General features: G+C 33.7%; 1 protein-coding gene across 3 annotated transcripts; it reads right to left on the reverse strand.

Annotated features, from left to right (window-relative positions):
- Nucleotides 1–406: 406 nt before the first annotated feature.
- Nucleotides 407–14572, reverse strand: LOC126883111 (uncharacterized protein K02A2.6-like). Of its 3 annotated transcripts, none has more exons than XR_007697503.1 (2): nucleotides 14552–14572; nucleotides 407–641 (listed from the first exon to the last, which is right to left on the reverse strand). XR_007697503.1 is itself a non-coding variant. In XM_050648358.1 (2 exons), exon 1 carries the CDS (start codon nucleotides 12715–12717, stop codon nucleotides 8707–8709), a length of 4011 nt encoding a protein of 1336 aa, XP_050504315.1. In that variant the 5' UTR covers nucleotides 12718–13059; the 3' UTR covers nucleotides 407–641; nucleotides 8330–8706. The 3 variants fall into 3 exon arrangements, 1 of the variants encoding a protein (XP_050504315.1); XR_007697504.1 differs by lacking the exon at nucleotides 14552–14572 and adding an exon at nucleotides 7727–8293; XM_050648358.1 differs by lacking the exon at nucleotides 14552–14572 and adding an exon at nucleotides 8330–13059.
- Between the last annotated feature and the right edge of the window lie 12625 nt (nucleotides 14573–27197).

Below are 27197 nucleotides of genomic sequence, written 5' to 3' on the forward strand. Positions count from 1 at the left end.
ATGGAAACCTAAAAACTGTTAATTGTAATAAAATGAATTATTCTATACCTATACAATATTGTGACAATCAATTGATATCGGCCCTGGACAGATAACGAAGTACAGGCGTATTTGTGCTCTTCACAATTTGTTAGTTCTTGAGTGGTGAATCAATATCTATGAAAGATTTTACATCTCCTACTGTGAGTAAAACTGTAAACAATTTAAAATGATTTATTTAACATGTAGTGTTACCACTTTAAATTCTTAACCTGTCCAAATCAACCGGAAACAAAAAGCTGACAAGTTTCTTTGCTAGTGACATGTGAGCGATTTTACTAATTTGATTTTTAGGCATTAATATTTATTTTGAATTGACTTTATTTATTTTTAAATAAGAACACTTATATTAATCTAAATACACAGACTTACTTCATATTATTTATTTACCACACTAACTTACAAGAACAATAAACACTTAATAGTATTTAATTTATTAGGAAATACTACACATTATCAAATCTAACTTATATTGTACTTTACAAAATTTATCTAATCAAAAATACCTCCAAATCGTACGCTCTAATACAGTATCTCGTCGTGGCTTTATTAGACTTCTCACTCATTCACAATCGTTGCCTTAAATACTATTTACAGTTTTTCTAGAACAAAAAGAATGATAGCGTCATTTATCTGTTAAAAGAGTCTCCCTTTGATTCTAGAATGAAAATAATATTTACATAAAATAAAGTAACGTTTACATGTATCCAGAAACTGGTGCCAGTCTCACTGGAATGCCAGTGGCATGAAAGATAGACCACCTTTCTATTCAAGACAGCGCTGGCAGACAGCTCTGGACTGGCGCAAAAAAGTGTTTACACTTGAACAAAACCCTATACAAGATGACTCTGCCAGATCCTTGGTAGAGGAAGAAATTAGAATAATCACAAGAAACTTCATTGATGGACAACGGATCATCCAAGTAACAAATCAAGACTGCTAAATACCCCTCCTGGATTTGAAAGGTGACTGAAGAAACCATGGCCAACAGACTTAATAAATTAACTATTTATGTGAACTAATATAAAATATTGATGTGATCTTGATTATTGATATGAGATAATATTCTTATATGTCACTTAATTTAATCAATGTATTAATACTAATCTAATTAATTAACCAGATCACATATCAATATGTTTTCAATCTCAGGGCGAATTATAAATTAATTACTTACTTTCGTGGCTTCTAAATATTTCTTAATGGTTCCTAATCGGGATAGCAAAGAAAAGAGTAAAAAAAATACACATATGGGTTACAATTATAATCAAAATATTTTTTATTTTATTTAAAAGGCAATCAATGCTTAATATTTGCTATTTCTTATTATTCTTAAACATAACATTTACAAATGGGAATCTTATTTCCTTTTGGTTTTCAATTGAAAGTTTTTATTAACATTTAACTATTAGGAGTTATTAGGAACAACTCTATTTAAGTTTGATAAAGCTTTTCTGATATTATTGATTATGTTATTCAATTTTTTATGTGGAATTTAATACGAAAAACCCATACATTCATGTCCAAACAAATGAGACTGACCTTTTCCTGGTGAACTGAAAATGTCCTCACACAAGACCCGTTTCCTGCTATCCTTCGCTGCGATCAAACCTCGTCCTGGCTTCCAGTAATGTTCTCCTTTGAAAAACTAGCTCGTATAGCTCTCGTTCCTGCGTCTGTCGTGATGCTGTGTTCTACCTTTCTCGAAACTGCTATCAGCTACCGGGACACTCTTGGCTCAAGGAGGTTCTTTTACTCTCGACCTGGCCTACTTCTCGTTCCACGATAGATACTCCACACTCACGGAACTACATCGGCTTTCTCACTCTCCGTACACTACCGTCTACTACTCGACTTCACTTCTCGACAGCTCAAAACATTCTGATCTCACTTTCTCATCCATTCCCCTACTTTCTAAATATCCCTTCCAGATTCACAAATCAATCTTCCACCACCAACTCTCATTCGTAATATTCCTCAAAACCAATTTTTAATCTTTCTAAATATGCTTAATGGATTTCAAAAGAAAATATTTAATTCCCATTCTAAAATACTTTCTAACTATTTACAAATTTTAATGACCTATTCTCTCTTTCAAATGAGTCTTATTTAGCATAGGCTAATGATCGAAACTTTCCGCGAAAAACGATAATGAACTATCATCTATTTCACTGAGTTTTATTTAGCATAGGCTAATGATCGACCTTCCGAGAAGAACGATAATGGTACGCGTCATTCACTTTGTTTATCTAAGCACATTGTTCCGAGTTTCGTACGCTTATTCTAATCACTTCTTAAAATTAAATATAACAATTTGTTGTATACAGGTTGTTTTAAATTTATATGCCCGAGGTTGAGAAAATTAAAAATATTTTATATTAAAGTGAATTTTGTTTATAATTATCAAAATTTAATTTTCATATCAAATAGAAATATAACAAATCCCCGCCTTGTATTCGATAAAATTTATCTGCATTTTTAAATAAATTTTCTCGAGGCAAAACCAACTCCCTGTATATTTCCTTACTTTAATCTACGTCTTATATCCTAACTTACTATCTACTTCATGTAATTCTGTCTTTTATTCGTGATATTTCACACAAGTTTACCGTGCATTCTGCATCCTCGTTTGCATATACCTCCTCTTCAAATACCACTTTTTCAATCATATTCTTTTCACTTTCATTTTTTAGCTTTATTTCTTCTTCTCCTGAGCCCGTCTCTTCTTTTGAGGAATCCCAGGTTTCCTTTGTTTCTGATACTCTCAAATTTTCTTCTTCTGGGCTCAACTCTTCTTTTGAGGAGCCACAGGTTTCATTTTCTTTTATCTTTTTCTGACCTTTTCTCCTTTTTCTTCTTTGTCCTTGCTTCGCTGCCAAATTCATTTCCACTGTTTGTTCTTTACCTGATTCGTCCGTATTTTGTTTCTCATGTTCCTTGTCCTGTTCTTTTTCTTTTTCTTCTGTTAGTTTCATCGTATCATTTTTAAAATCTATCACTACATGTTTTTCTGCCAATTCGTCCACTCCTACTATCATGTCATGTGGCATGTTTGGCATTATTACACATTGTAGTGCATACATATTCTTGCCCAGTCGTACCATTACTCGTATGCCTTCATTTATAGTTGCCAATGTCCGTTTGTTTGCGCCCACTAAATTTACCCTAGGTATTTTATAAATTAAATTTGTTAAGTTAACTTCTTCTATTAGTTTTCTGTTGACCAATGTTATTTCAGATCCAGTGTCTATCATAATTTTAATTGGTTTCTCGTTGATAAATCCATCCACAAATTTTAAATTAATTCCATTTTTCTTTTCGTTGTTTCCTGCCAATTTAATAAACTCCTTGGGGTGACAAAAGATTCCTGTTTGCTTTTTGGTTTTTAGTGAGCGCCGTCGTGAAAAGACGCCGGTTGCTCATCGTTGTTTATATTTTCGTCATAATGTCTCTCTCCGTCATATTCATCTGTCTGGGTATTATTTACTTCTCTTCTATTTTCTCTTGGTCTGTCGGATCTGTTTCGGTTTTCTCGATATACCTGTTCATTTTGTCTACCATTATTTCTGTTTTCTTGATTTGAGCGTGTGGTGTTTCTATTCTGGTATTCTCGATTTCTGTCCTCATTCCATTGCCTATTTCTTTGTTCATAATTTCCTCTTCCGTTGTCTCTATTTTCGTTTTCCCTTCTGGGATTAAAATCTCGTCTTGTATAGTCCCTCCTATTTTGATTTCTATCTCTGTAATCTTGTGTTTCTCGGGGCCTGTAATCTTCTCGCGACCTTCTTGATTTTCTTTCTCTTAGACGTGATTCTCTTATTTGTAGGAATTGGCATAAACTATCTATGTCTTTGTAATTTTGCAATGTGATATGGTCTTCCAGCGTTTCCTCGAAATGTCTTGCAATCAGTTCGACTAATTGTTCCGATGAGTAATTATATTGTAAATGTTTTGCATTATTGTAAATTTGCAAAGCATATGTCCTTTCTGATACACCCATCCTATCATTGTATTTCCCATTTTGCAATTCCTTGTTAATTTCCAATTGTTGGACCTTTCCCCAGAAATAATTCAAAAATTTTTGTTCAAATTGTTGCCAATTGCCGAATTCTTCTTCTTTACTATCGAACCATAGGCTTGCTTCATATTTGAGATGGTTTCTGATAGTTTCTTTTGCTGTATCGAAATTTCCGATGTGTTGTATTTTCTTTTTCAGGCTATTTATGAACGGCACTGGGTGTAATCTTCTTACATCCCCGCCAAACCTTATCTTCACGTCATCTGTGCTATGTATCACCATTTCTCTTCTTTCTCCGACATTTTGTTGCGTCCGGTTTTCGGTGACTTGTTTTTCTATTTCTGTGATTCTTTTTTCCACTTCTTCTCTGTCTACTTGAATAGCATTTTCCAACTTATTTTCCAAATTTTCTAGTTCCTTTTTCTGGCCATTCGTTAACTCCTTTATTTTATCTTGAATTTTCATTTCATACTTTTCTATGCGTTCCTCCATTTTCTTGTTGTTCTCTTCTATGGCTTGTTTTGTTTCCTTCTGATTTTCTTGAATTATTCTTTTTGTTTCATCCATTTTTTGATCCAATTTTTGTTGTGTTTCATCCATTTTTCGTTGTGTTTCCTCCATTTTTTGATCCACTTTATCCATTTTCTTTGATGTTTCTTCCTGATTTTTCTCCATTGTTTGTTTTGTTTCTCTTTGATTGTCATCCAGTTTTTATTGTGTTTCATCCATTTTCTGTTCCATTCTTTGTGACTGGAGTTGCATCATTTGTAATAATTTATCTATTCCTGATAATTCTTGCTGTTCTGATGCCATGATTGTCTTGTCTAAAATATCTTCTTGGTCTGAATTATTCTCTTGATTTGAATGTTCTTTTTGTTTTTTGTTGTCTCTGCTTTGGCTTCTTGTCACAGACATTTGTTTTCAAGAAGTACTGTCCCCGCCAAATATGAAATTTTACTAGTATGTTACCAAGACGACTTTTTCTCACCCAAATATTATAAATTGTCAATAAATATATCAAATGTAAATATCGTAAAATAAAGTATTAAATCAGTTATGTAAAATTTGTACCTAAAGAGATCTAAAATTTTATGTTATCAAATGTAAGTATCTCACTTTTTACCACAGGCATATAAATTTTCAAATACCGGCTTTACTCTTTCTATCCTTCAAATTTGCCACTAGAAATACTTTACAATGCTTTCCACGTTGGACGACAGTTGATGTGATCTTGATTATTGATATGAGATAATATTCTTATATGTCACTTAATTTAATCAATGTATTAATACTAATCTAATTAATTAACCAGATCACATATCAATATGTTTTCAATCTCAGGGCGAATTATAAATTAATTACTTACTTTCGTGGCTTCTAAATATTTCTTAATGGTTCCTAATCGGGATAGAAAAGAAAAGAGTACAAAAAATACACATATGGGTTACAATTATAATCAAAATATTTTTTATTTTATTTAAAAGGCAATCAATGCTTAATATTTGCTATTTCTTATTATTCTTAAACATAACATTTACAAATGGGAATCTTATTTCCTTTTGGTTTTCAATTGAAAGTTTTTATTAACATTTAACTATTAGGAGTTATTAGGAACAACTCTATTTAAGTTTGATAAAGCTTTTCTGATATTATTGATTATGTTATTCAATTTTTTATGTGGAATTTAATACGAAAAACCCATACATTCATGTCCAAACAAATGAGACTGACCTTTTCCTGGTGAACTGAAAATGTCCTCACACAAGACCCGTTTCCTGCTATCCTTGGCTGCGATCAAACCTCGTCCTGGCTTCCAGTAATGTTCTCCTTTGAAAAACTAGCTCGTATAGCTCTCGTTCCTGCGTCTGTCGTGATGCTGTGTTCTACCTTTCTCGAAACTGCTATCAGCTACCGGGACACTCTTGGCTCAAGGAGGTTCTTTTACTCTCGACCTGGCCTACTTCTCGTTCCACGATAGATACTCCACACTCACGGAACTACATCGGCTTTCTCACTCTCCGTACACTACCGTCTACTACTCGACTTCACTTCTCGACAGCTCAAAACATTCTGATCTCACTTTCTCATCCATTCCCCTACTTTCTAAATATCCCTTCCAGATTCACAAATCAATCTTCCACCACCAACTCTCATTCGTAATATTCCTCAAAACCAATTTTTAATCTTTCTAAATATGCTTAATGGATTTCAAAAGAAAATATTTAATTCCCATTCTAAAATACTTTCTAACTATTTACAAATTTTAATGACCTATTCTCTCTTTCAAATGAGTCTTATTTAGCATAGGCTAATGATCGAAACTTTCCGCGAAAAACGATAATGAACTATCATCTATTTCACTGAGTTTTATTTAGCATAGGCTAATGATCGACCTTCCGAGAAGAACGATAATGGTACGCGTCATTCACTTTGTTTATCTAAGCACATTGTTCCGAGTTTCGTACGCTTATTCTAATCACTTCTTAAAATTAAATATAACAATTTGTTGTATACAGGTTGTTTTAAATTTATATGCCCGAGGTTGAGAAAATTAAAAATATTTTATATTAAAGTGAATTTTGTTTATAATTATCAAAATTTAATTTTCATATCAAATAGAAATATAACAATATATTATACAGGAGAGTTGCCACATGGCAGCTTCTCCCTCATGTGTTCAACATTCACACCATTTACTTATAGCTTCATGATCAGATGGTAAATTAAATTGTGTATTAAATAAAAAAAATGTCAAAATATTTTTTATACCTAAAGGTGGAGCAGAATCTATTTCCTGAATTTCAGTTATACAATTTTGATCGCTTATGGAAGATGTTTGTTTTCCTTTATATACTTTCTTATTTTGTACACCAATCCTTTTTCTCGGCGATTCCAAATTCAATTCTTGTTCTGCATTACTTCCAATCATTGCAGGAAGTATTTGTATTGTACGATGACCTGATACTAAAGATATAGGAAAAGTCAAACAATGAGGAATGCACATAATTTTCCCCTTGTTGCCATATTCTAAATTTGAAAAAATATATAGAGAATAGTCAGATTTTTTTGATATGCCATTCCTATTACAGTTCATGGGTATTCTTTCATTTTTCCGACTGTATATGTTTTTATTTGGCAACAGCGCTTGTTTCCAAACTTAACGGTAGTGAAAAACTAATAAATGAGGAAAAATTTGTTGAATTTGCTTGCCGTCAAGTTTGTACGAGTACCAGTGGGTTATATTTCATTAAATATAATATGAAGTGCATGCCTAATTGTTTAACTTTTAGTTTATCATACTTTAACAATGAATTGGGTGGCTCTCTGATCCAATATAAGTACTGTTATTATTTCCACTAAAAATGGTTACAGGAACAATTTTTGAAATTTTTTGATTTGATTGATATGACACATTTTTAAAATTCTGATCAGTCTGACGTAGAGGACATTTTGTTTGAATAATAGGTTTGTTCTAGCAAACAGTCGAACTAGTCAGCAAACAGTTGGTCAGTGAGAGAACATAATACAGTTATGAGTGCTATCCCCTCTACTCACGCTGGTCCACTATTCGCTAATGGTTTCAGACTGTTTGAAACTCGTGCTAGAACAAACCGATTGTCTCTAAGAAACAAATCACAATAACTGAATAAAACAGATTTTCCCACCTACCTCTATCCAAAGTATACATTTCCTGGCCTCATTGTAGGGAGCATAGTCATATTTCTTTCTCCCTAGGGAAACAAAGTACTTTTAATCCCTAGGGAGTAAAAGTAAAAGTGATGTTGACGTCATACTATGTCATAGCATAGATGAAATAACTTATTGACACCCTATACTATTACTCTATTTTCTATTAGGTAAGTATCCATACATTTTAAATTTTATTTATAGATGTTGCAAAATGGTAAAAACAGTAAATTGTTATTTTGATTTAAAAATTTTTCATTAATAATTTGATAGTTATACTGTACCTACTTGTTAGTTTTAGTTCTCTAATAAATTTTGTTAGTTCTATTGTTGATTGAATACACAAATTCCTGTATTCAATCAACAGTTATAAAATATTTTAAAAATGAAAAAAAGACTTATTTGAGGGAGGTGGAAAAATGTATAACATGGGAGAAGTGCCTTTTCCTCCCTTGAATGATTACTGTAGTAAACTAGTAAACTTTATTCTTGGGAGGAAAAGGTGCACTTCGCTCTCTTGTTATACAAATATCTATAGTGTTAAATTGGTGAATAAACAAAAAACCAATATAAATAATTAAATACTTTCGCTTTCTTCTCTAAATATTGTTGGTACAGCATTGCATTTTAATTTTCTGCTGCCATCTTGTCTTAACTTTTTTCCACATGTCGGAAGTAGTGTTCCTAAACATTCAAAAATTGTGTTATGTAATATACTTGATAGACTGACAATTAAATATGGATTCGGTTAAACAACTTTATTTAATGTACATTACCCATACAGTGCCACAATTAACTTTATATAGTCTAGTCGGATACAATACGTATGTTCCCTAACCACTAGCTTGGATAACTAACGTCGAAAATGACACACACTGTCAGTCCTGCTAAGTGTTACCCATCATTTCCATCTGTAACTAACTTAACACTAACAGATATACAACATTTCCTTCCCTACTAAACTAAAGGTCTAATCTAACACGTTTTTTGCCTATCCTGGAACTACGTCTCAGGGACGTTTCAGTTCCAGGTGAATTTACTGCGCAGTCACCACTAACTGCTTGTGACAGGCTACTACTAGGGTGTGCCTCTGTTTGGATGGATGGAGATTTTACCTGTATCAAATTTCCTTTGTCTTGTTCATCCGAATTTGGAATTTTAGCTATAGGAACCATGTCATTGCCTACATTTGCATGTGATACTGGTAAAAGCTCCGTACATTTTTCAACATCCAAGTTTACACGTGTGTTAGTTAATTTTCTTAAATTATTCACATGTTTATACATAATTTTATCATCTACCTTTACAAAATATGTAGTTGCACTTACACATCTTACAATAACCCCTTCTACCCATTTGTCCTGAACATATGGACCTAATTTGCCCACTAACACTTTTTCACCTGTAGTAAAGACATCTGGTTTTACATAGTCAACATTTTTGTTGAACATAACTTTCCCTTCCTTTCTGGGTTTTAAAAGGTCAATTCTGGTTCTAGGTTTAACTTTGAAGACAATTTCATTGGGACTTAACCCAGTACTAGCACTTGGTGTATTTCTATACTTAAATAGGAAATTTACCACTTGCTGCTCCATAGTGAGCTCCGACTGTTGAATGGAACATTTTTCCAATGCAGCTTTGACTGTTTGAACATGTCTCTCTGCACACCCATTTGACTGAGGGTGATATGGTGGACTTTTTAGAATGGTTATTCCATTGTTTTGACAAAATCTTGTAAATTCAGTAGCGTTAAACGGTGGACCATTATCACTCACCAGCATAACTGGCAGACCCATCAAAGAGAAAGTTACCTTCAACTTGTCTAAGGTGTGTAATACTGAAGTACCCTTTTTCATAACATGTATATCAACCCACTTTGATTTAGAGTCTACAATAATTAAAAATGTACAATTGTTTTTATAAAAAAAATCAACATGTATTCGTTCAAATACATTTTCAGTTTTAGGCCAAGACACTAAAGCCTTTTCAGAATTATTTTGCGTTATCTGACATACCTGACAACTATTGATCATTGTCTCAATATCCTGTTGCAACCCCGGCCACCACACTACTGCTCTAGCTAACATTTTAGACCGTACGATACCTATATGTCCTTCATGAATTAATTCCAAAATACTTTCACGTAATACAGTGGGGATTACCACCCTTATACCTACCATCAAACATTGACTTTCAATAGAAAGTTCATTTCTTTTCAAGAAATATGGTTTAAGTTCACCATCTCCACATTTATTTGGCCAACCTGTTTTTACAAAATCCATCACCTGTAACAAAATACCATCTTTTGATGAGACTTTAGCTACATCCTCATATGAAATAGGTAAATCCTCTGTTAAATTAAATGAATTAATTGAACTATCAATACCAGTTACGTCACTCAAAGGTAATCGTGATAACATGTCTGCCTCATACATCTTTGACCCCTTTCTATATTCTATAGTATAGCTATAGGCTGATAAAATGACATTCCATCTAGTAATCCGTGAAGCAGACAATACTGAAATATTGCGATCTGGGTTAAAAAGTATTTTTAACGGTTGATGGTCTGAGACCAAAATAAAAGATCTACCATAAATAAATTTATGAAATTTTTTAACGCAAAAGATAATAGCCAAGGCTTCACGTTCTAATTGTGAATAGTTTTTTTCAGCCTTACTGAGGGAACCTGAAACAAAAAATATTGGCTTCTCCTGACCGTTACTTTCTCTATGACTCAACACACCTCCCACTCCATAAGCACTTGCATCACATGCTATCACTATGGTTTTATTTGTATCATAATGTGCGAGGACATCATTTTCACAAATTAATCTTTTACTTTTTTCAAATGCTTCAATACACTCCTTATTTAATGAAAATTCTTGACCTCTCTCCAAAAGTTTATACAAGGGCCTTAACTGACTTGATAACATAGGTACAAATTTACTATAAAAATTTATTAGACCCAAATATGAACGTAACTGTGTCAAATCTCTGGGTTCTGGAGCATCTACAATGGCCCTTAACTTTTCTTTAGTAGGATGTATACCATCTTTATCTATTAAATGTCCTAAATACTCAACCTGATTTTCAAAAAATCTACACTTGTCTACATTTAGTTTTACATTAAACTCAGATAATTTACTTAATACTTTACCTAAAATTTCCTTTGCATGTTCCAAAGAACTACCAGCAATCAAAACATCATCCAAGTACACACTAACACCTTGTATACCACAGAGAATTTGGTCTATAACAGATTGAAACAAAGCTGGTGCACAAGCAATTCCATATGTAAGCCTAGTATACCTAAACATACCCATGTGAGTGTTAATGGTAAGATATTTTTGAGAATCTGAATGCACCTGAAGTTGTTGGTATGCTCCAGACATATCTAAAACACAAAAAATCTTTCCACCTGCTAAACTCGCAAAAATGTCTGCTGGTATAGGAAGAGGATATTGATTTACATTCAAGACCTTATTTACAGTGACTCGAAAATCCACGCAGATTCTAACATCATTTCCACATTTTTTTGGGACTATTACTATGGGCGAGGCCCATTCTGAAAAACTAACTGGTTTTAGAATCCCAACTTTAATCATTTGGCCCAACTTTTCCTCTACTTTGTGTTTTAATGCATATGGCATCGAATAAGGTTTTCTAAAAATAGGCGTAGCATCTTTTTTAATACTAAAATTAATTTTAAATATCTTAATAGGGTTACACAAATTATTGTCAAACACTACTGGAAATTTGAGTTTCAACTCACTGACAGTATTTGAGCCTTGAAGGAAATTTACAAATCCAGATGAAAACTTCTGTTGCCACCCAGGAAACAGGACATTGAGCCAATTTCTACCCAATAAGGGGGTAAACTGCTTTGGAGATTCTATTACTGTTAGTGGCAATATAAAATTATTATTATCTAATTCAACCTTGACATTACATTCTCCAATAGCTTTAATACCTTGCCCTGAAACCACATTTAACTTATAACTTACAGGACTTAATTTTACCTGATTACCGAACATTATTTTGTAACCATCTGCAGATATTACTGACTTACAAGCTCCAGTATCAACCTCAAAATCAATATATAACTCACCATTTAATAATAGTTTTAATTTGTGTGGCGCCCCTGAAGCTTCATCTTTTAACATATTCAACTTCCACAAATCTTCATTGAGTTCGTTACACTGAAACACGCTGTCACTTTCACTTTCTTCTACAACCCCTATGGTAGATGAATTCTTCTTGTTTGGACATAATCTCTTAACATGTCCCACCTTAGAACACCCGTAACACTTCCACCTAGACGCTGGACAATCTCCTTTCTCATGCTTCCTTCCACACTTAGGACATTTTACCTTATCACTGCTAGACTGCTGGAAGCCAGATTTTTTTAAGCTATTGACATTACTGCTTGTGTCCGCTAAACTCCTAACCTGTTTTTGGGCTAGTTCCGATGCTTGGGCTATCTGACATGCATTAGCAAATGTCAGACCTGCTTCCGCAAGCAATTTTTTTTGAATACCTTCATCCATCATGCCACAAACAAACCTGTCTCTCAGTGCATCCTCTAAAAATTGCCCAAAATTACATGTGCTGGATAACTTCTTCAGTTCCACCATGTAATCACTAACTGACTGATTCACTTTTTGTTGGCAGTTATAAAACACAAATCTCTCATAAATTTCTGACACAGGTGGCGCATAATGAAGAATTAACTTGCTTTTTATTTCAGCATATGTTAATTCTGTTGGTTTTTTTGGGGCCACCAGATTTTTGAGAGTCTGATAAACCATAGGACCTGCAAGTGTAATGAACAGGGAGATCTTCATATTTTCATCTACCTTATTGACTATGAATAGGTGCTCTAGTCGTTCTAAATACGAATTGAAATCTTCCCCACCTGTTTCATTAAACTGCTCAATGTTTCCTACTAATGCCATGACTTTTTCCTTGGACATCAACAAAAAAAAAACAAGGTTACGTCACCCTAACCTTACTGTTACAGCCCGAAGCTCTCTTTCCTTGTCTAAGGACCGAGTCACACCACGATCACTTGCCACTGTCACTGATCGCTGACAAACTGTACTGTGGTTTGGTTATCCTGCCAACTGCGACCATAACCTTAAAACGAGCACATGTGACATGTGAAAACTTTTAAGTTGTTTAAGACCGACCTCGTCGCCAAATGTTATGTAATATACTTGATAGACTGACAATTAAATATGGATTCGGTTAAACAACTTTATTTAATGTACATTACCCATACAGTGCCACAATTAACTTTATATAGTCTAGTCGGATACAATCATAGATTTATAATACTCTAGATTGCGCCTTACGATCTTAAAATGGGTGACGGTTGCGACAGAGATAAATGAGCCTATTTGGTCGGTAGTCTCTTTCTAATTCAAGGGGAGTATCGACGACGTCACTATCCTACTCTGTTGTCGAGTATTTTAGATGGTTTGACAGTTCGAGCGGATGGCGACGAGAACTGGTCGTTTGTCTTCGGACGTGGATAATCCTGGTTCGAATCCCATACCAATCTTCACTTTTTTATTTTTTATTTAATCAATATTGCGTTTATTAGATATTATTACATCTCTAAAATAAATCTATGCAAAGAAATATATAACAAATAAGAAAAACTGTGTAGGTACCTATAGATTTTTAAAAATATAAAAGCCAATGTTATTTTTTTTAATAAGTTAATGGTAGAATAGTATAAAGTAATTAAAAATATTCGTAAAAAATTACCAATAATTAATATCAACATAATGTACCATCGATTTATTAATTGAATCGGTCATTTCAAAAACAACACGAGTCACATATTCCTAATTTTACAGAAGAGCAAAAACTTAACTACCTATATAGTCGAAAGATGGATGAAATGGATGACATCAAAATTCAGTTATATTATAGTTTTGTTCCTACTAATGTTTTTACTGGACTGGTGTCGTTTTTTCACACAACGTTTATCTTAAAGGAGTCTATTCCTCTCAAAAAGTTAGTTTCTCAAAATTGTGGACTTTGCTGTTTTTCAAATGACCGATTCAATTATAATTAGACATTATTTTTATTTATGAAACTATTGTTACAATTTTTTAAAAAAGTAGAAGCAAAACAAATATTATTCACATCATTCGAATAAGGACGAATTTATATTAATAACGAATGACTTTTATTTTACTATGCAGTTCACAAATTATGTATTCCAATATTAACTTACTATACATAGGTACATTTATTATCTGCTAGGTTTACTTAGGTCCATTTTTCAGATGTAAAATATCTAATAAACGCAATATTGATTAAATAAAAATAAAAAAGGTAAAGTTGGTATGGGATTCGAACCACCGTCATCCACGTCCGAAGACCAAAGACCATTTCTCGTCACCACCCGCTCCAACAGTCAACACATATTACTCGATAAAGTGGGATAGTCACGTCTTCGATATTCCCCTTAAATTAAAAAGAGACTACCGACCAAATAGGCTCATTTATCTCTGTCGCAACCGTCACCCATTTTAAGATCGCAGGGCGCAATCTAGAGTATTATATATCTATGGATACAATACGTATGTTCCCTAACCACTAGCTTGGATAACTAACGTCGAAAATGACACACACTGTCAGTCCTGCTAAGTGTTACCCATCATTTCCATCTGTAACTAACTTAACACTAACAGATATACAACAAATTGAATACAATATTTTTTAATGATATAAATATTATAAACAGAATGCATCAAATGCAAATACTCAATTAATTTTACTTGAAGAACTTACTTCACAAACAACAGCATATTGTTTGGATCTTGTTTTAACCCTATATTTTTAATCCACACTTTCCGTCGTTCAGATTCTTTTGGGAAAGAATTCATTTTCACATTATTTTTCCCCAATCGAATTCGCAACCTTTTACCTTACAGGAACAACTGATCATCTGTTGTTTACCCCTTCCATATTAATCCGGAAATCTGAGCAAAAGATGGCGGAGCCAATCAGCTTTTAGCGTATACGATGGCAACACTCTTCCAAGACGCACACTGGTAATTGCACAAGAGCTCTGAAATTATTGAATTTTTCCCGAGTGACACTTTGACAGTTTTAATTTATGTCAAAGTGTCACGAGAGCAAAAATTCTATATTAATTTCAGAGGTCGAGTGCAATTTGTTGCGATTATTTCATGAATAAAACTGTTCAAAACCAAAATTTCATTGTAATTTATTTATGTAAGTACCATTAAACACACAGTTTTTATAAATATTTGACGATTGAAAGTCATTACTTTTATAATTTTTAAAACATTAATTGTCATTAATATCACTGAATGTATTTTTTCGTAGAAACCAAGGGCATCTGACGTAATATACTTAACGACGGGAGATTATAAAAAATTATCGATTTAATTCAGATTTCTGTAGCTTTCTATTGGTCAGAATCTCCTATGAATGAAATAATAAAAAAAATCATAATTTAATCGTACTGAACTAAAAAGGTACATACCTCTGTGGGAGATTTTAATGAATTATAATTCGACATATTAAAATTACATAATTCTACATATTTTATTTCTTTAAAATTTTCAAAGTGATAATTCATTTGTTGTAGAATATTATCAAAAATTTCGATGTATAATCGTCGATAGGTCTCTCTTTCGCCGACAATATCAATCATCATTATTTTTCTTTTAGGTTCGAAGCCCATATTTTCAGCTTTATCCAATATTGTTTAACAGCTCATTTTTTCATCATCATAAGTCATCAAATTGTCTTATACAAAATGCAATGTCACTTGACTTCGTCTGTAAAATGTCGTAGGTACTATAAAATATCAGTAAAAGGAAAAATCTCAAAATGTCAAATAAAATATTAGTAAAAATATTAAGCAAAAAATTGAAATCGAGCCATTTGTACCTAAATCTACCCCTTATAACAGCAGTAACAGACTCCGCTTCTCGTTTTCGGAATCGGAAGCGGTCGGACGAGCGCTTCCAGGCGTATCAAAATTCGCGTGAAAGGAACATGACTAGCGGGTGAGGTTATTAAACCCTGACCAATTTTTGAACGGGGCAAATGCATGACAAGCAGCGATTTTGAGATGCGCTTCCGTCAGGACCGGACTGAATCGTTGAATTGTGTGCTTATTTGAGACCGTTCGCATGCGATCAATTTTTAATAATGTTTCAATGCCTATTAGTTACATAATAGATTACTTAGATTAGGGAAACACTGTTAATAATTAAATACTAATTAATAATATATGTATTTTCTTATATGGAAGTATAGGGAAGCGGTGCTTCCACCGCTTCCATGGACCGCACGCCTCTGGGTCGCAGTATACGTTATACTGCAAATTATTTGAATATTGCCAAAAGTACCGTCCATGATGCTCTTACTGTTCCATATGGTATGGTGAGAAAAACTTTCTGATTCTGTGTCGGGCAAAATTTTTGGGCAGAAATTGTTTAAACAATTTTTTTAAACAAATACAAAAGATCACCTTTTTGGCTCCAGAAAATATGGTTTTAGGTTTTTTGGGTCATTTTAAACAAGAAAGGTAACTTGTCATTTTTGTCAAAAGTTAACAGTTTTCGAGTTATTGGCGATTTAAAATCTGAAAAATGACAAAATACGTACTTTCGAGGCTTAAAGACCCATATTTAAATTAGGGTTTTTGAGGTTGCCATATGCTTAAATTGAAATCTAGGCATTCATCTTCAAAATTCTGAAGAGAGATCGGGTCTACCTTCAATTTATACCGTCGTTATTTAATTGTTAATAATGCATATTCATCCGATTTTTTGCCGGTGCGACGCGCTCTTTTTCAACAATCTCCTATTTTTATCCGAAAAATATTTTTTTAGATTTTTTGGCTAATTTTAAATAAAAAAGGTTTCTTGGCATTTTTCTCAGAAGTTAATAGTTTTCGAGTTATATGCTTTTTTGAGTATAATGCGAAAATACACATTTTCGAGGCTTGAAAACTCAGATATGTATTATTTTTGAGGCTGTAAAGTGCCTAAATTAAAGTATAAACATTATGATTAAAGATTCTGTAGAGTAACTGGGGCGTATTTCAATTTAGAATATTGTTTTTTAATTGTTCATTATGTGCGCTCACTCGAATTTTAAGCCGGATAATAAATGGTTGCCCATAAAATTAAGACATTAATATAAATTGAAACAAGACCTGATTACTCTACAGAATTTTGAAACTAAATATTTAAACTTCAATTTAGTCACTTAGAAACCTCAAAAATTATAATTTAGATATGAGTTTTAAAGCCTCAAAAATGCCTCATTTTCGCATTTTTCAGATTTAAGTCGGTTATAACTCGCCAACTATCAACTTTTGCGAAAAATGAGAACAGATCTTTTTTATTTAAAATGACACAAGACTCATAAAAAAATATATTCCAGAATAGCAAACGTAATATTTTGATTTTTTTTTAAATGTTTAAACAATTTCTGCCAATTAAAGTCGAGTGGACGTACAAAATTGACCATTAAAAAACAACTGTTTATATTGAAATACACACCGATTACTCATCAAAATCTTAAAATTTAAAAACATGAATTTAGACACTAGGTAACCTCAAAAGTAATAATCTACAAATGAGTTTTCAAGTCTCGAAAATCGGTATTTTCGCATTTTTCAGATTTTAAATTACTTATAACTCAAAAACTATTAACTTCTGAGAAAAATGACAAGAGACCTCTTGTATTTAGAATTACCCAGAAAATATAAAAAAATATATATTTTTTGGAGGAAAATAGATTATTGAAAACGAGCGCGCCGCACCGGTAAAAAAATCGGATGAACATGCATTATGAATAGTGTGACCAACTAGCCCGAATTACGAAGTCGTGTCCCGGCATCCCGGACAAGGCTTCCGGGCCATCCGAATTTTCAACGTTTTGCTAAAATTTTTTTTTTGAAATTTTGAATACGTTATTCTTTTAAGAGATCACATCAAATTGAATTGGTAGGATGCAAAAAAGTCGACAATTTCTAGAATGTAATACTAAATTTTGAAGTTATACTTCTTTACGCGCGATATGAGGGTGAATTGTTATATTGTTGTTCTGAAGCTATTTTTTTGTGGCATTTTTATAATCAAGTATATTCAAATGGGAAATAAGCCACAATTTTACCTAAAAATGATTTTATTAACGTTTCGACGCCCAAGTCGGGTGTCGTTGTCAAAATACAAAATAATACTAAATAAACAAAAATGGTGTTGCTTAGTAAAAAATTCTTCTAATAATTTATTTAATCTGACTCATTTATATCGGCAATTCAGACACGTATTATCAGAAACGTTAATAAAATCATTTTTAGGTAAAATTGTGGCTTATTTCCCATTTGAATATACTTGAATTGTTATATGTTAAAACCTACGATCCCGGCGCATGCGCATTATAACTTTTTTCTGATTGGATGTTCAAATGACATGTCAAAAATTATCCAATATGGCAGCTGTAGCGCAGCTGTGGTTTGGACGGTTGACGGTTTGGTTATGTATGGTTGTTGCGTTTTAAAATTTGTGGGAAGAGAAACAACAAAGGTTAGTTAATAGTTATACTGCCTTTTTAAATAGTTTTCATATTATATTTTTGAAGTTATACTTCAAATGTTTTAATTTATGTATGTATCAGTCCAGAAAAGGTGTGGAAAGAATATATTAGTGTTTTTAAATATATTTTTCTACAAACGTGTTAAAAATGCAATTTTTAGGACTCCATAGGAGCGTTAAAAATGCTACTTTAAGGCACTAGTGCTTTAAAAATTTTAAGGCACTGCAGTTAAAAGTGAATTGTCAAATTGTGAAACGTCAAAATATTTATATTTCATTTATTAACATTAATATTAATAATACAACTTGCGCAATTTGAAAAAGGTGGTTTAAAAGGTTTTTTTATTATAATTTTGTGTCTTTGGATTTGTCTTCCTTGGGCGTAAAATAATAAAACATCTATTTTTATATTTCACTTGTCACCGTGATGTATAATTATGTATATCTGAAAGGTAAGTAGCATGCGGCTTGATGGCCTTGTTGGTAGAGCATTGGACCAGAGATCAAAAAATCGCGAGATTGCGGGTTCAAATCCCGGACGATTCATATTTTTTTCTTTTTTTTTTTTAATATTTGGCATTGTTAAGTTTTGGTTCATTTTTGGTAATTATTGTTAATTTTTTGTATTGTAACTGTTAAGTAGGTATATTTATTTCGTTGAAATTATATTATAATAGAAGTATAACTTCTTACGTGCGTACAAAGTACACACACAATCTTTTTTTTTTTCTTCTACGATTCTACAGCCCAAATTGAGCCTTGACCTCGTTTATTTTTTGCCTCCACCCTTGTTTGTCTGTGGCTGCTCTTCTTCATACACGGACTCCTAAAAGTGCTTGTGCGTCACTGTTTACTGTGTCTTCCCAGCGTTTTCTTGGCTTTCCAACCGGTCTTTTTCCCAGCATTCTAGCGTTTAGTGCTCTTTGTAATACTAGTACCACATCAAAAATATCCTTTTTTGAGAACTATTTCCGGATTGGGAGTCGAAACGTCAAAAACTAAGAAAAATGTAGTTATCATTACAATCAATTGTCGCTTAATCTCAACAAAAATATCATTGTCAACATAAAAATGTTAAATAATCAATAAAATGATATTAAAGTTTTAAAATATTTAAAAAAATGGCCCGATTTTCATTAAAAAGTCCCGGATTTCAGGTACTTTTTTCAGCTTTGTCCCGAGTTCGACTGAATTGGAGTTGGTCACACTAATTATGAACAATTAAAAAACAAGGATATAAATTGAAGGTAGATCCAATCTATCTTCAGAATTTTGAAGAAGAATATCTAATTTTCAAATCAAGCACATGGCAACCTCAAAACACTATTAAATATGAGTTTTTAAGCCTCTAAAGTAACGTAAGTAAGCCCCAGATTTTAAATCGACAATAACTCGAAAACTGTTAACTTTTGAGAAAAATGACAAGATTCATTTCTTGTTTAGAATGACCCAAAAACCTAAAACATATTTTCCGGAGCCAAAAAGGTGATATTTTGTATTGGTTTAAAAAAATTGTTTAACGATTTCTGTCCAAAAATTTTGCCTGGCACCCTTCAGATTTGTTTGAAGGGGACATTTTTGAATGGGAATCCGCAAAGAAACCGAATCAGAAATTTTTTCAGACGGAAGCGGTCTCACCACATGGACCATATACGAAGTATCGTAAAGGTCAGAAGGCCAGAAGAATACAGGATCAAGCTAAAAAAGATGCAGAGATCAGAGTGATGGAAGTTTTTTTTTAAGATTTCCCCATTATGGAACCGCTCTTTAACGTCAAAAATGTTCTCGCTAATCGTTTGTTAGCAGCTCGAGAAACTCATATTTCTACACGCACTCTAAGAAGAGTTCTGCATGAAAGTTGTTTACATTCTCATAAGCCAGTATCATGCCCTAAATTAACAACAGCTTATTAAGCTAACAGGATGAGATTTACGAATTATCACAGACACTGGACTGTTTAGTAATTGAGGGTTGTAATGTTTTCTGATTAGTTGCGTTGTTGCTTACCATCTCCAGACAGACGCGAACGCGTATGGAGAAGACTTCAGAAGATCAGAAAATGATTTTCACGTTGCTGTATTTCACACAGAACGCGGTTTGGTGGTGAAGGTGTTATGGTATGGGCGTGTATTTCTTTCAATGGATGCACCGAGTTACTTTTTATTGAACATGAAACTCTAACAGCGCACAGATACATACGACAGTATCTGTAGGAAAATGTTGTCCCCTACGCTCCTTTCCTTGGGGATAATTTCTTATTTATGCAGGGTAGTGCGCGTCCACAATCCACATACTGCGCGAGTTGTCATGGACTACCTAGATAATGTCGGAATTCCCGTTTTGGATTGGCCCACTTGTAGTCCGACAAACATTTATGGGACAATTTAAGGAAGAGGCAACAATTGTCAGAAACGATTTAAGAGCTGAAAATAGTGTTGAATAAAAAATGGGAATATATACCCCAACACTAGATTCAGCAACTTATTGCAAGCATGCCTAGACGTAGTAAAATCCTCCGCAGATGTAGGGGGAGGCAGTACCTGTAATGTATGCTACCTGTAACAGTTATGTTACTTCCCACCTCTACAAATCCATCTATGACCAACTTCACAGATAACCTACAATATGTAATTCAGATATTAGCATATGTTCATTTAGTGTAATGAATAAAGGTTTTCATGCCGTCTAAATTGTTTAATATTCTTAGATGTGGACACCACATAATATGGCGACGAGGATAAATAAGCAGTAGACAATTTTACAAGCAAGGCGCTTGAATAAACGTTTTATTTAGTATTTGCAAGGTGCAAAATGGAAGGTGCAGTATTTCCTTCAACTCAAGTGAGTGTTCTAAGGGGCGCAATAGGCGGCTTACAAGAGTACCGGATAGGTACTGATTGGAATATATACCAGGAGAGGTTAGAGCAATATTTTATTGCAAATTATGTAGAGAATGATAGAATGGTTCCAGTATTATTGACAATAATTGGTGATAAGGCCTATGAAATATTAAAAGGATTGTGTGACCCAGTTTTACCTAAGAATAAGACTTTCGATGAACTATGTATCCTTCTACAAAAGCAATTCACTAAAAAAGTTTCTGTTTTTAAGGAACGAATAGAATTTTATTCTTTGAGACAAGCTGAAAAGGAGTCCGTGGCAGACTTTTACGTAAGAATTAAAAATAAAGCAATAGATTGCAAGTTTGGGACTACATTAAACAATGTTTTAAAAGACAAATTCGTTTGTGGTGTGAGAAAGGGACCAGTCCTGGATCGCTTATGTGAGGAGGATCATACAACAACCTTAGAACATCTATATGAGTTGGCGTTGAGAAAAGAAGCTGCAGCAGTAGAAGCCAACACTTCAGTTCCAGTAAATAAGATATCAAGCACCAGTGTTAACCAAGGCAGAAATAGAGAAGCACGAGAAGGAGGTTCAGGAGGTTTGTATGGAGAGTCAAAGTGTAATGCGTGTGGAGGAATAAAACATGACTTTAGAAATTGTAAGTACCGAAAATATAGTTGTAAGATCTGTCGGAAGGTTGGCCATCTGGCTAAAATGTGTAATAAAAACAAAGGAAAAAGTACTCATTATGTAGAACCTGTAGAGAGTGAAAATTCTGATTCAGAAAATGTACAAGATTTTGATTTTGTAAACATGTACCATACCTCTTTTGATAATGTTAATAATGGTTTTATAAAACCACACAAGGCAAATATGTTAATTAATGATTGTACTATTTTAATGGAACTGGATTCAGGCGCAGGTATCTCTGTCCTTCCTGAAAATATTTATATCAGATATTTCAAAACCAGTGCATTACTTCCAACTAAAGTTAGACTCAGATCATTTGATGGAAGTATTATTACACCTTTAGGTGAGATTTTCGTAACTATTCAATATAATAATGTTAGGGTAGATAACTGTAGGTTAATTATAATAAAAAATGGAACAACAGCCTTAATTGGTAGAGATTTAATGAAGACATTTAATTTCGAGATTAAATTACCGGGAGTTCCTAACATTAATATAAATAAAATAGATCAGGATGCAGAGATAGCCAGGTTAGTAAAAAAATATAGTTCTCTCTTTAGTAATGAATTAGGGCATTATAGGTTTGAAAAAGTTGACTTAAAAATGGAACCAAATGCAAAACCTATATTTTGCAAACCAAGGCCATTACCTTTTGCTTTTAAAAGGGATGTTAATGCAGAATTAGATGAACTTGAAAGTAAGGGTGTCATTACCTTGATTGAAAATGCTGAATGGGGCACCCCACTGGTTCCCATTGTCAAGGAGACAGGCAAAATCCGTGTATGTGCTGACTACAAAATAACCGTAAATAAATTTCTAATTGATGTCAAGCATCCATTGCCAAGAGTGGAGGAGTTATTTGCAGCCCTCCAGGGTGGGCACCTTTTTACAAAACTTGATTTGAAAAATGCTTACAACCAATTGGAGCTAACGGAAGAGACAAAAAAACTTTTAAGTTGGAGCACACACAGAGGTATTTATCAGGTAAACAGGCTACCATATGGTACAAGACCGGCTTGTAGCATTTTTCAAAAAATTGTAGAAAAAGTTTTGTTAGGTATTCCAAATGTTATTAATTTCTTAGATGATATTGTGGTAACAGGTCCTAATAGAGAGGAGCATCTAAAAAATTTGGAAAATGTCTTTAATAGACTTCAGAAGGCAGGCTTTAAATTAAATTTAGATAAGTGCATGTTTTTCCGGCCTGAAATAAGGTATCTGGGGCATATTATTGATAAGGAAGGGTTACATAAAGATCCAGGAAAAATTAAAGCCATTATAGAGTGCCCCAGACCCCAAAATATCTCTGAAGTTAGGGCATATGTCGGGATGATCAATTATTATGGTCGTTTTGTGGCCAACTTATCAACAGTACTGGAGCCATTGTATAGGTTATTAAGAAGAGATGAACGTTTTAAGTGGACTTCAGAGTGTGAGAATGCATTTTTAAAGGCAAAGAGGGAAATTTCTTCAGGTGCGGGCCTTGCACACTATGATCCACAGATGGACTTAAAATTGGTTTGTGATGCTTCCAGCGTGGGCTTAGGTGCTGTTTTAATGCATGTGTATCCAGATGGGTCAGAGAAGCCAATCAGTTTTGCTTCAAGAGTGTTAAGCAAACATGAAGCTAAGTATTCCGTTATACACCAAGAGGCTTTGGCAATATATTGGGGTGTACAAAAATTTTATCAATATTTATTAGGGAAGCATTTCTTTTTATGTTCTGATCACAAACCACTGATGGCCATATTCGGAGAGACAAAGGGCATTCCGCAAATGGCAGCAGGGAGACTGCAGAGGTGGGCACTATTTTTAAGTGGATTTCATTACACCTTTAAACATATTAAGGGAGTAGAGAATAAAACAGCTGATGGACTTTCACGCTTGCCTCTTTCCATACCTAAGGAGGTACAAAGTGATGTTGAGTTTGATTATTTTAATTTTCTGGTAGAGGATAAATTACCAGTTACCGCTGTAGAAATAATTAAAGGAATACGGTCAGACATCTGTTTGAGCAAAGTTTTTAAGTATGTAAGAGATGGCTGGCCAAAAACAGTTCCAGATGAATTGAAAGCATATGCTAACAGGGCTAATGAGCTTACCATTGATAATAATTTAATTATGTGGGGGTATAGGGTAGTGGTACCTTCCAAGTTTCATAAACAAATCTTACAGGAATTGCATAGTACTCATAGCGGAATAGTTCGAATGAAGACAGTAGCAAGGCAATATTTTTGGTGGCCTGGCTTAGATGGAGATATTGAATTGTTTGTAAAATCTTGTGAAGCATGTTTAAAGAATACTACAACTCCACGGAAGGCACCTTTAATTAAATTCCAAGAAGGAGCTCATGTGTTTGATAGAATTCACATTGATTTTTTAGGACCGTATCATGGGAAGAATTATCTTGTTATTACAGATGCATACTCGAAGTGGCCCGAGGTATATGAGATGTCAAAGACTGACTCAGAACATACCATCAGTAAACTTCGAGATTGTTTTGCCCGATTTGGGTTGCCAAATCAAATTATTTCAGATAATGGTCCACAGTTTAATTCAGAGGAGTTTCAGCGATTTTGTAAAAATAATGGCATTATTCATAAAACTTCAGCTCCTTATCATCCAGCGACAAACGGAGCGGCCGAAAACTCAGTTAAAACCCTAAAATATGCAATAAACAAAATGTTAACAGGCTCCCAGAGCAAGAGTATATCTGAGTTGATTTCAAAATATTTATTTTCTTACAGAACTACCCCTCATTCAGTGACATTTCAAACTCCTGCCTATCTCATGTTTGGGCGTAAAATTAAAACCAGATTTGACTTTTTGACATTTAACGATAAGACATTGAGAGCTAGAGAACAACAGATAAAATACCATAAAGGTAATAGGGTGGTAGAATTTATAGAAGGAGAAGATGTTTATGTTAGGGATTACAGGGTAAATGCACAAAAGCCTAAATGGGCAAAGAGTATAATAGTTAGAAAATTAGGACATCAAACATTTCTATGTCAGCCTTTAGATAATCCAAGTCTTAAATGGAAAAGAAATTTGGACCAAATTGTTAAATGTGGTCATTTTTACGATGAAGAAATATCTAAAATTTCTGATGACAAGGATAGAGATACGTGTGATCCACTAAGTTCAGTTCCAAGTACTTCTGTAAGTTTGCCATTACCTTTAAGCGAAACTGAAGCTTTGGTAACCTTAAAAAATACCAGTGAGACCCAAGGAGTGTCCGGTAGTGTTGAAACCGAATTTTCGAGTGAAGATATCAGTGCGGTTCCTTCGTCAATTAAAGACAGTGCATCACAATCAACCGTTGGGTTGCAGTCACCTAATATTAAGGAAAGATTGAGAAGAACCATCAGACCGCCTGATCGTTTAGATTTATAATTAAGACTATGACAATGTGGTTTTTATATTCGGATCTTGGTGTGGAGGGATGTAATGTATGCTACCTGTAACAGTTATGTTACTTCCCACCTCTACAAATCTATCTATGACCAACTTTACAGATAACCTACAATATGTAATTCAGATATTAGCATATGTTCATTTAGTATAATGAATAAAGGTTTTCATGCCGTCTAAATTGTTTAATATTCTTAGATGTGGACACCACAGTACCTGATAGTAAACCTGAAGAACTGTGGGCAAATAAAATTGTATTCTTTCTTTTGTTTAATTATTCGAACAATGTTAATTTTTTGCATTACTTATTACTTTTTTGGGTTAGGTACTTATTTTCCCCATTACATATAGACAAGGCGGAAACGGCGGGTTCTTTGGGAAAAATATTCCCATGAGATATTTTTGCATAATCACATTCGTGAGTCATCCCAGAATAAGGTTCAAGAAGTCGCCCACGAGAAAAGTGGGCCAATTTTTTTTTAACAATTTTTTTTTAATCAAATAGCAAAAATCAATATTTTGGCCCGGACTAATTTTTTTTAGGTTTATTGGACCATTCTGGACAAAAAAGGTCTCCTATAATTTTTCTCTAAAGTTGATCTTTTTCGAGTTATAAGCAAGTTAAAATTTGAAAAACGCGAAAATGGCCATTTTTAAGGCTTAATAACTCTGTCAAAAATTATTATTTTGAAAGTCAGAAAGTGACTAAATCAAAGTTTAAAGTCGCCGTTACATGATCCTGAAGAAATCTGTGTCATTAATTTACTACTAAGCTGTTATTTTTAATTAATAACAATGAGTGGTTGTATCGTATTGACGCTGCTGTAAATGTGAGTGCGAGTAAGATGCACAATTGGACTGCTGGAATAGCTTCTCTCTCGCACTCAGCATTTACAGCCCCGCACATCAGTGGCGGCTCGTGATTTTTACAATAGGGGAGGCTATACCTAACTGTAAAATATCTAGACAAATTTGCACTAGCAAAAAAATGCGCCAAAAAATGTAATTTAAGGCCCCATTTTTTGACCATTTTTTATTTACATTTCATAATAGCATCCTAATTCATAATTTCATGATATCATATCATTTTAAAAATAGTTAGTCTAATTGTAAAAGTTTAATACCAAAGTTTGTGTCGTTTATCTGTTAACAATTCCATCTATTTGTAAATAGATACCTCGCATATCAAAATAAATACAGATTTGAAGTTTTGCAGTCCATACATAATGAAGCTTCAAATTTTTTAAGATACTCAACTGAATTTTTTAATACTAAACGCGGCCTACTGCGAATTCAAAAACACCATAAATTACCGATATTTTGCTTTGAGTTAGAGATATATCGGAAAAAGTTATTTGAGCAAGTTGTTCCAAATATTATTATAACCCCACATACCAAATTTCATAACAAAATTCGCACTTTTAGATTTTTCATTATTTTTAGTCAGGACCCTAAAATTCGTTGTCCCGAGACGCACGCAACGGAGCCGAGAAGCTATTCTGCCTCCCTTGGTATATCTCCGGGCAGCGTGTGATGGCACCGTAGATGCCACTGTTAGGAGACCGGGTCTCCTTAAAGGCCTGCTGCGCTGCACGGAGCATTAGCAACGGAGACTGCTGGGCTTCTCGGCTCCGTGCTCCGTTCATGCATCTCGGGATAACCCAGGGTCCTGCCTACAATAATATGTAATAAAACTGAGACGCGATCATGCGTTCTAATGCTAATGCTCCGTACGTATGGATAATTAGTGATAATATGGACTTTACACGTTGTATAATAGTGAGAGTGCTTGTTATTTTCGAGATTCATGATAAATAAAACAGTGTAGAGTGTGTAAAAAATTTATAGGGAGGCTGAGCCTCCCTTGCCTCCTCTGACGAGCCGCCACTGCCGCACACGTG

This window comes from Diabrotica virgifera, chromosome 4 (assembly GCF_917563875.1).
Source record: "Diabrotica virgifera virgifera chromosome 4, PGI_DIABVI_V3a".
NCBI lineage: Eukaryota > Metazoa > Arthropoda > Insecta > Coleoptera > Chrysomelidae > Diabrotica > Diabrotica virgifera.

Bases quoted from the DNA above. Each gene is read 5' to 3' on its own strand.
- LOC126883111 (XM_050648358.1), bottom strand. From the start codon at position 12,717: ATGTCCAAGGAAAAAGTCATGGCATTAGTAGGAAACATTGAGCAGTTT.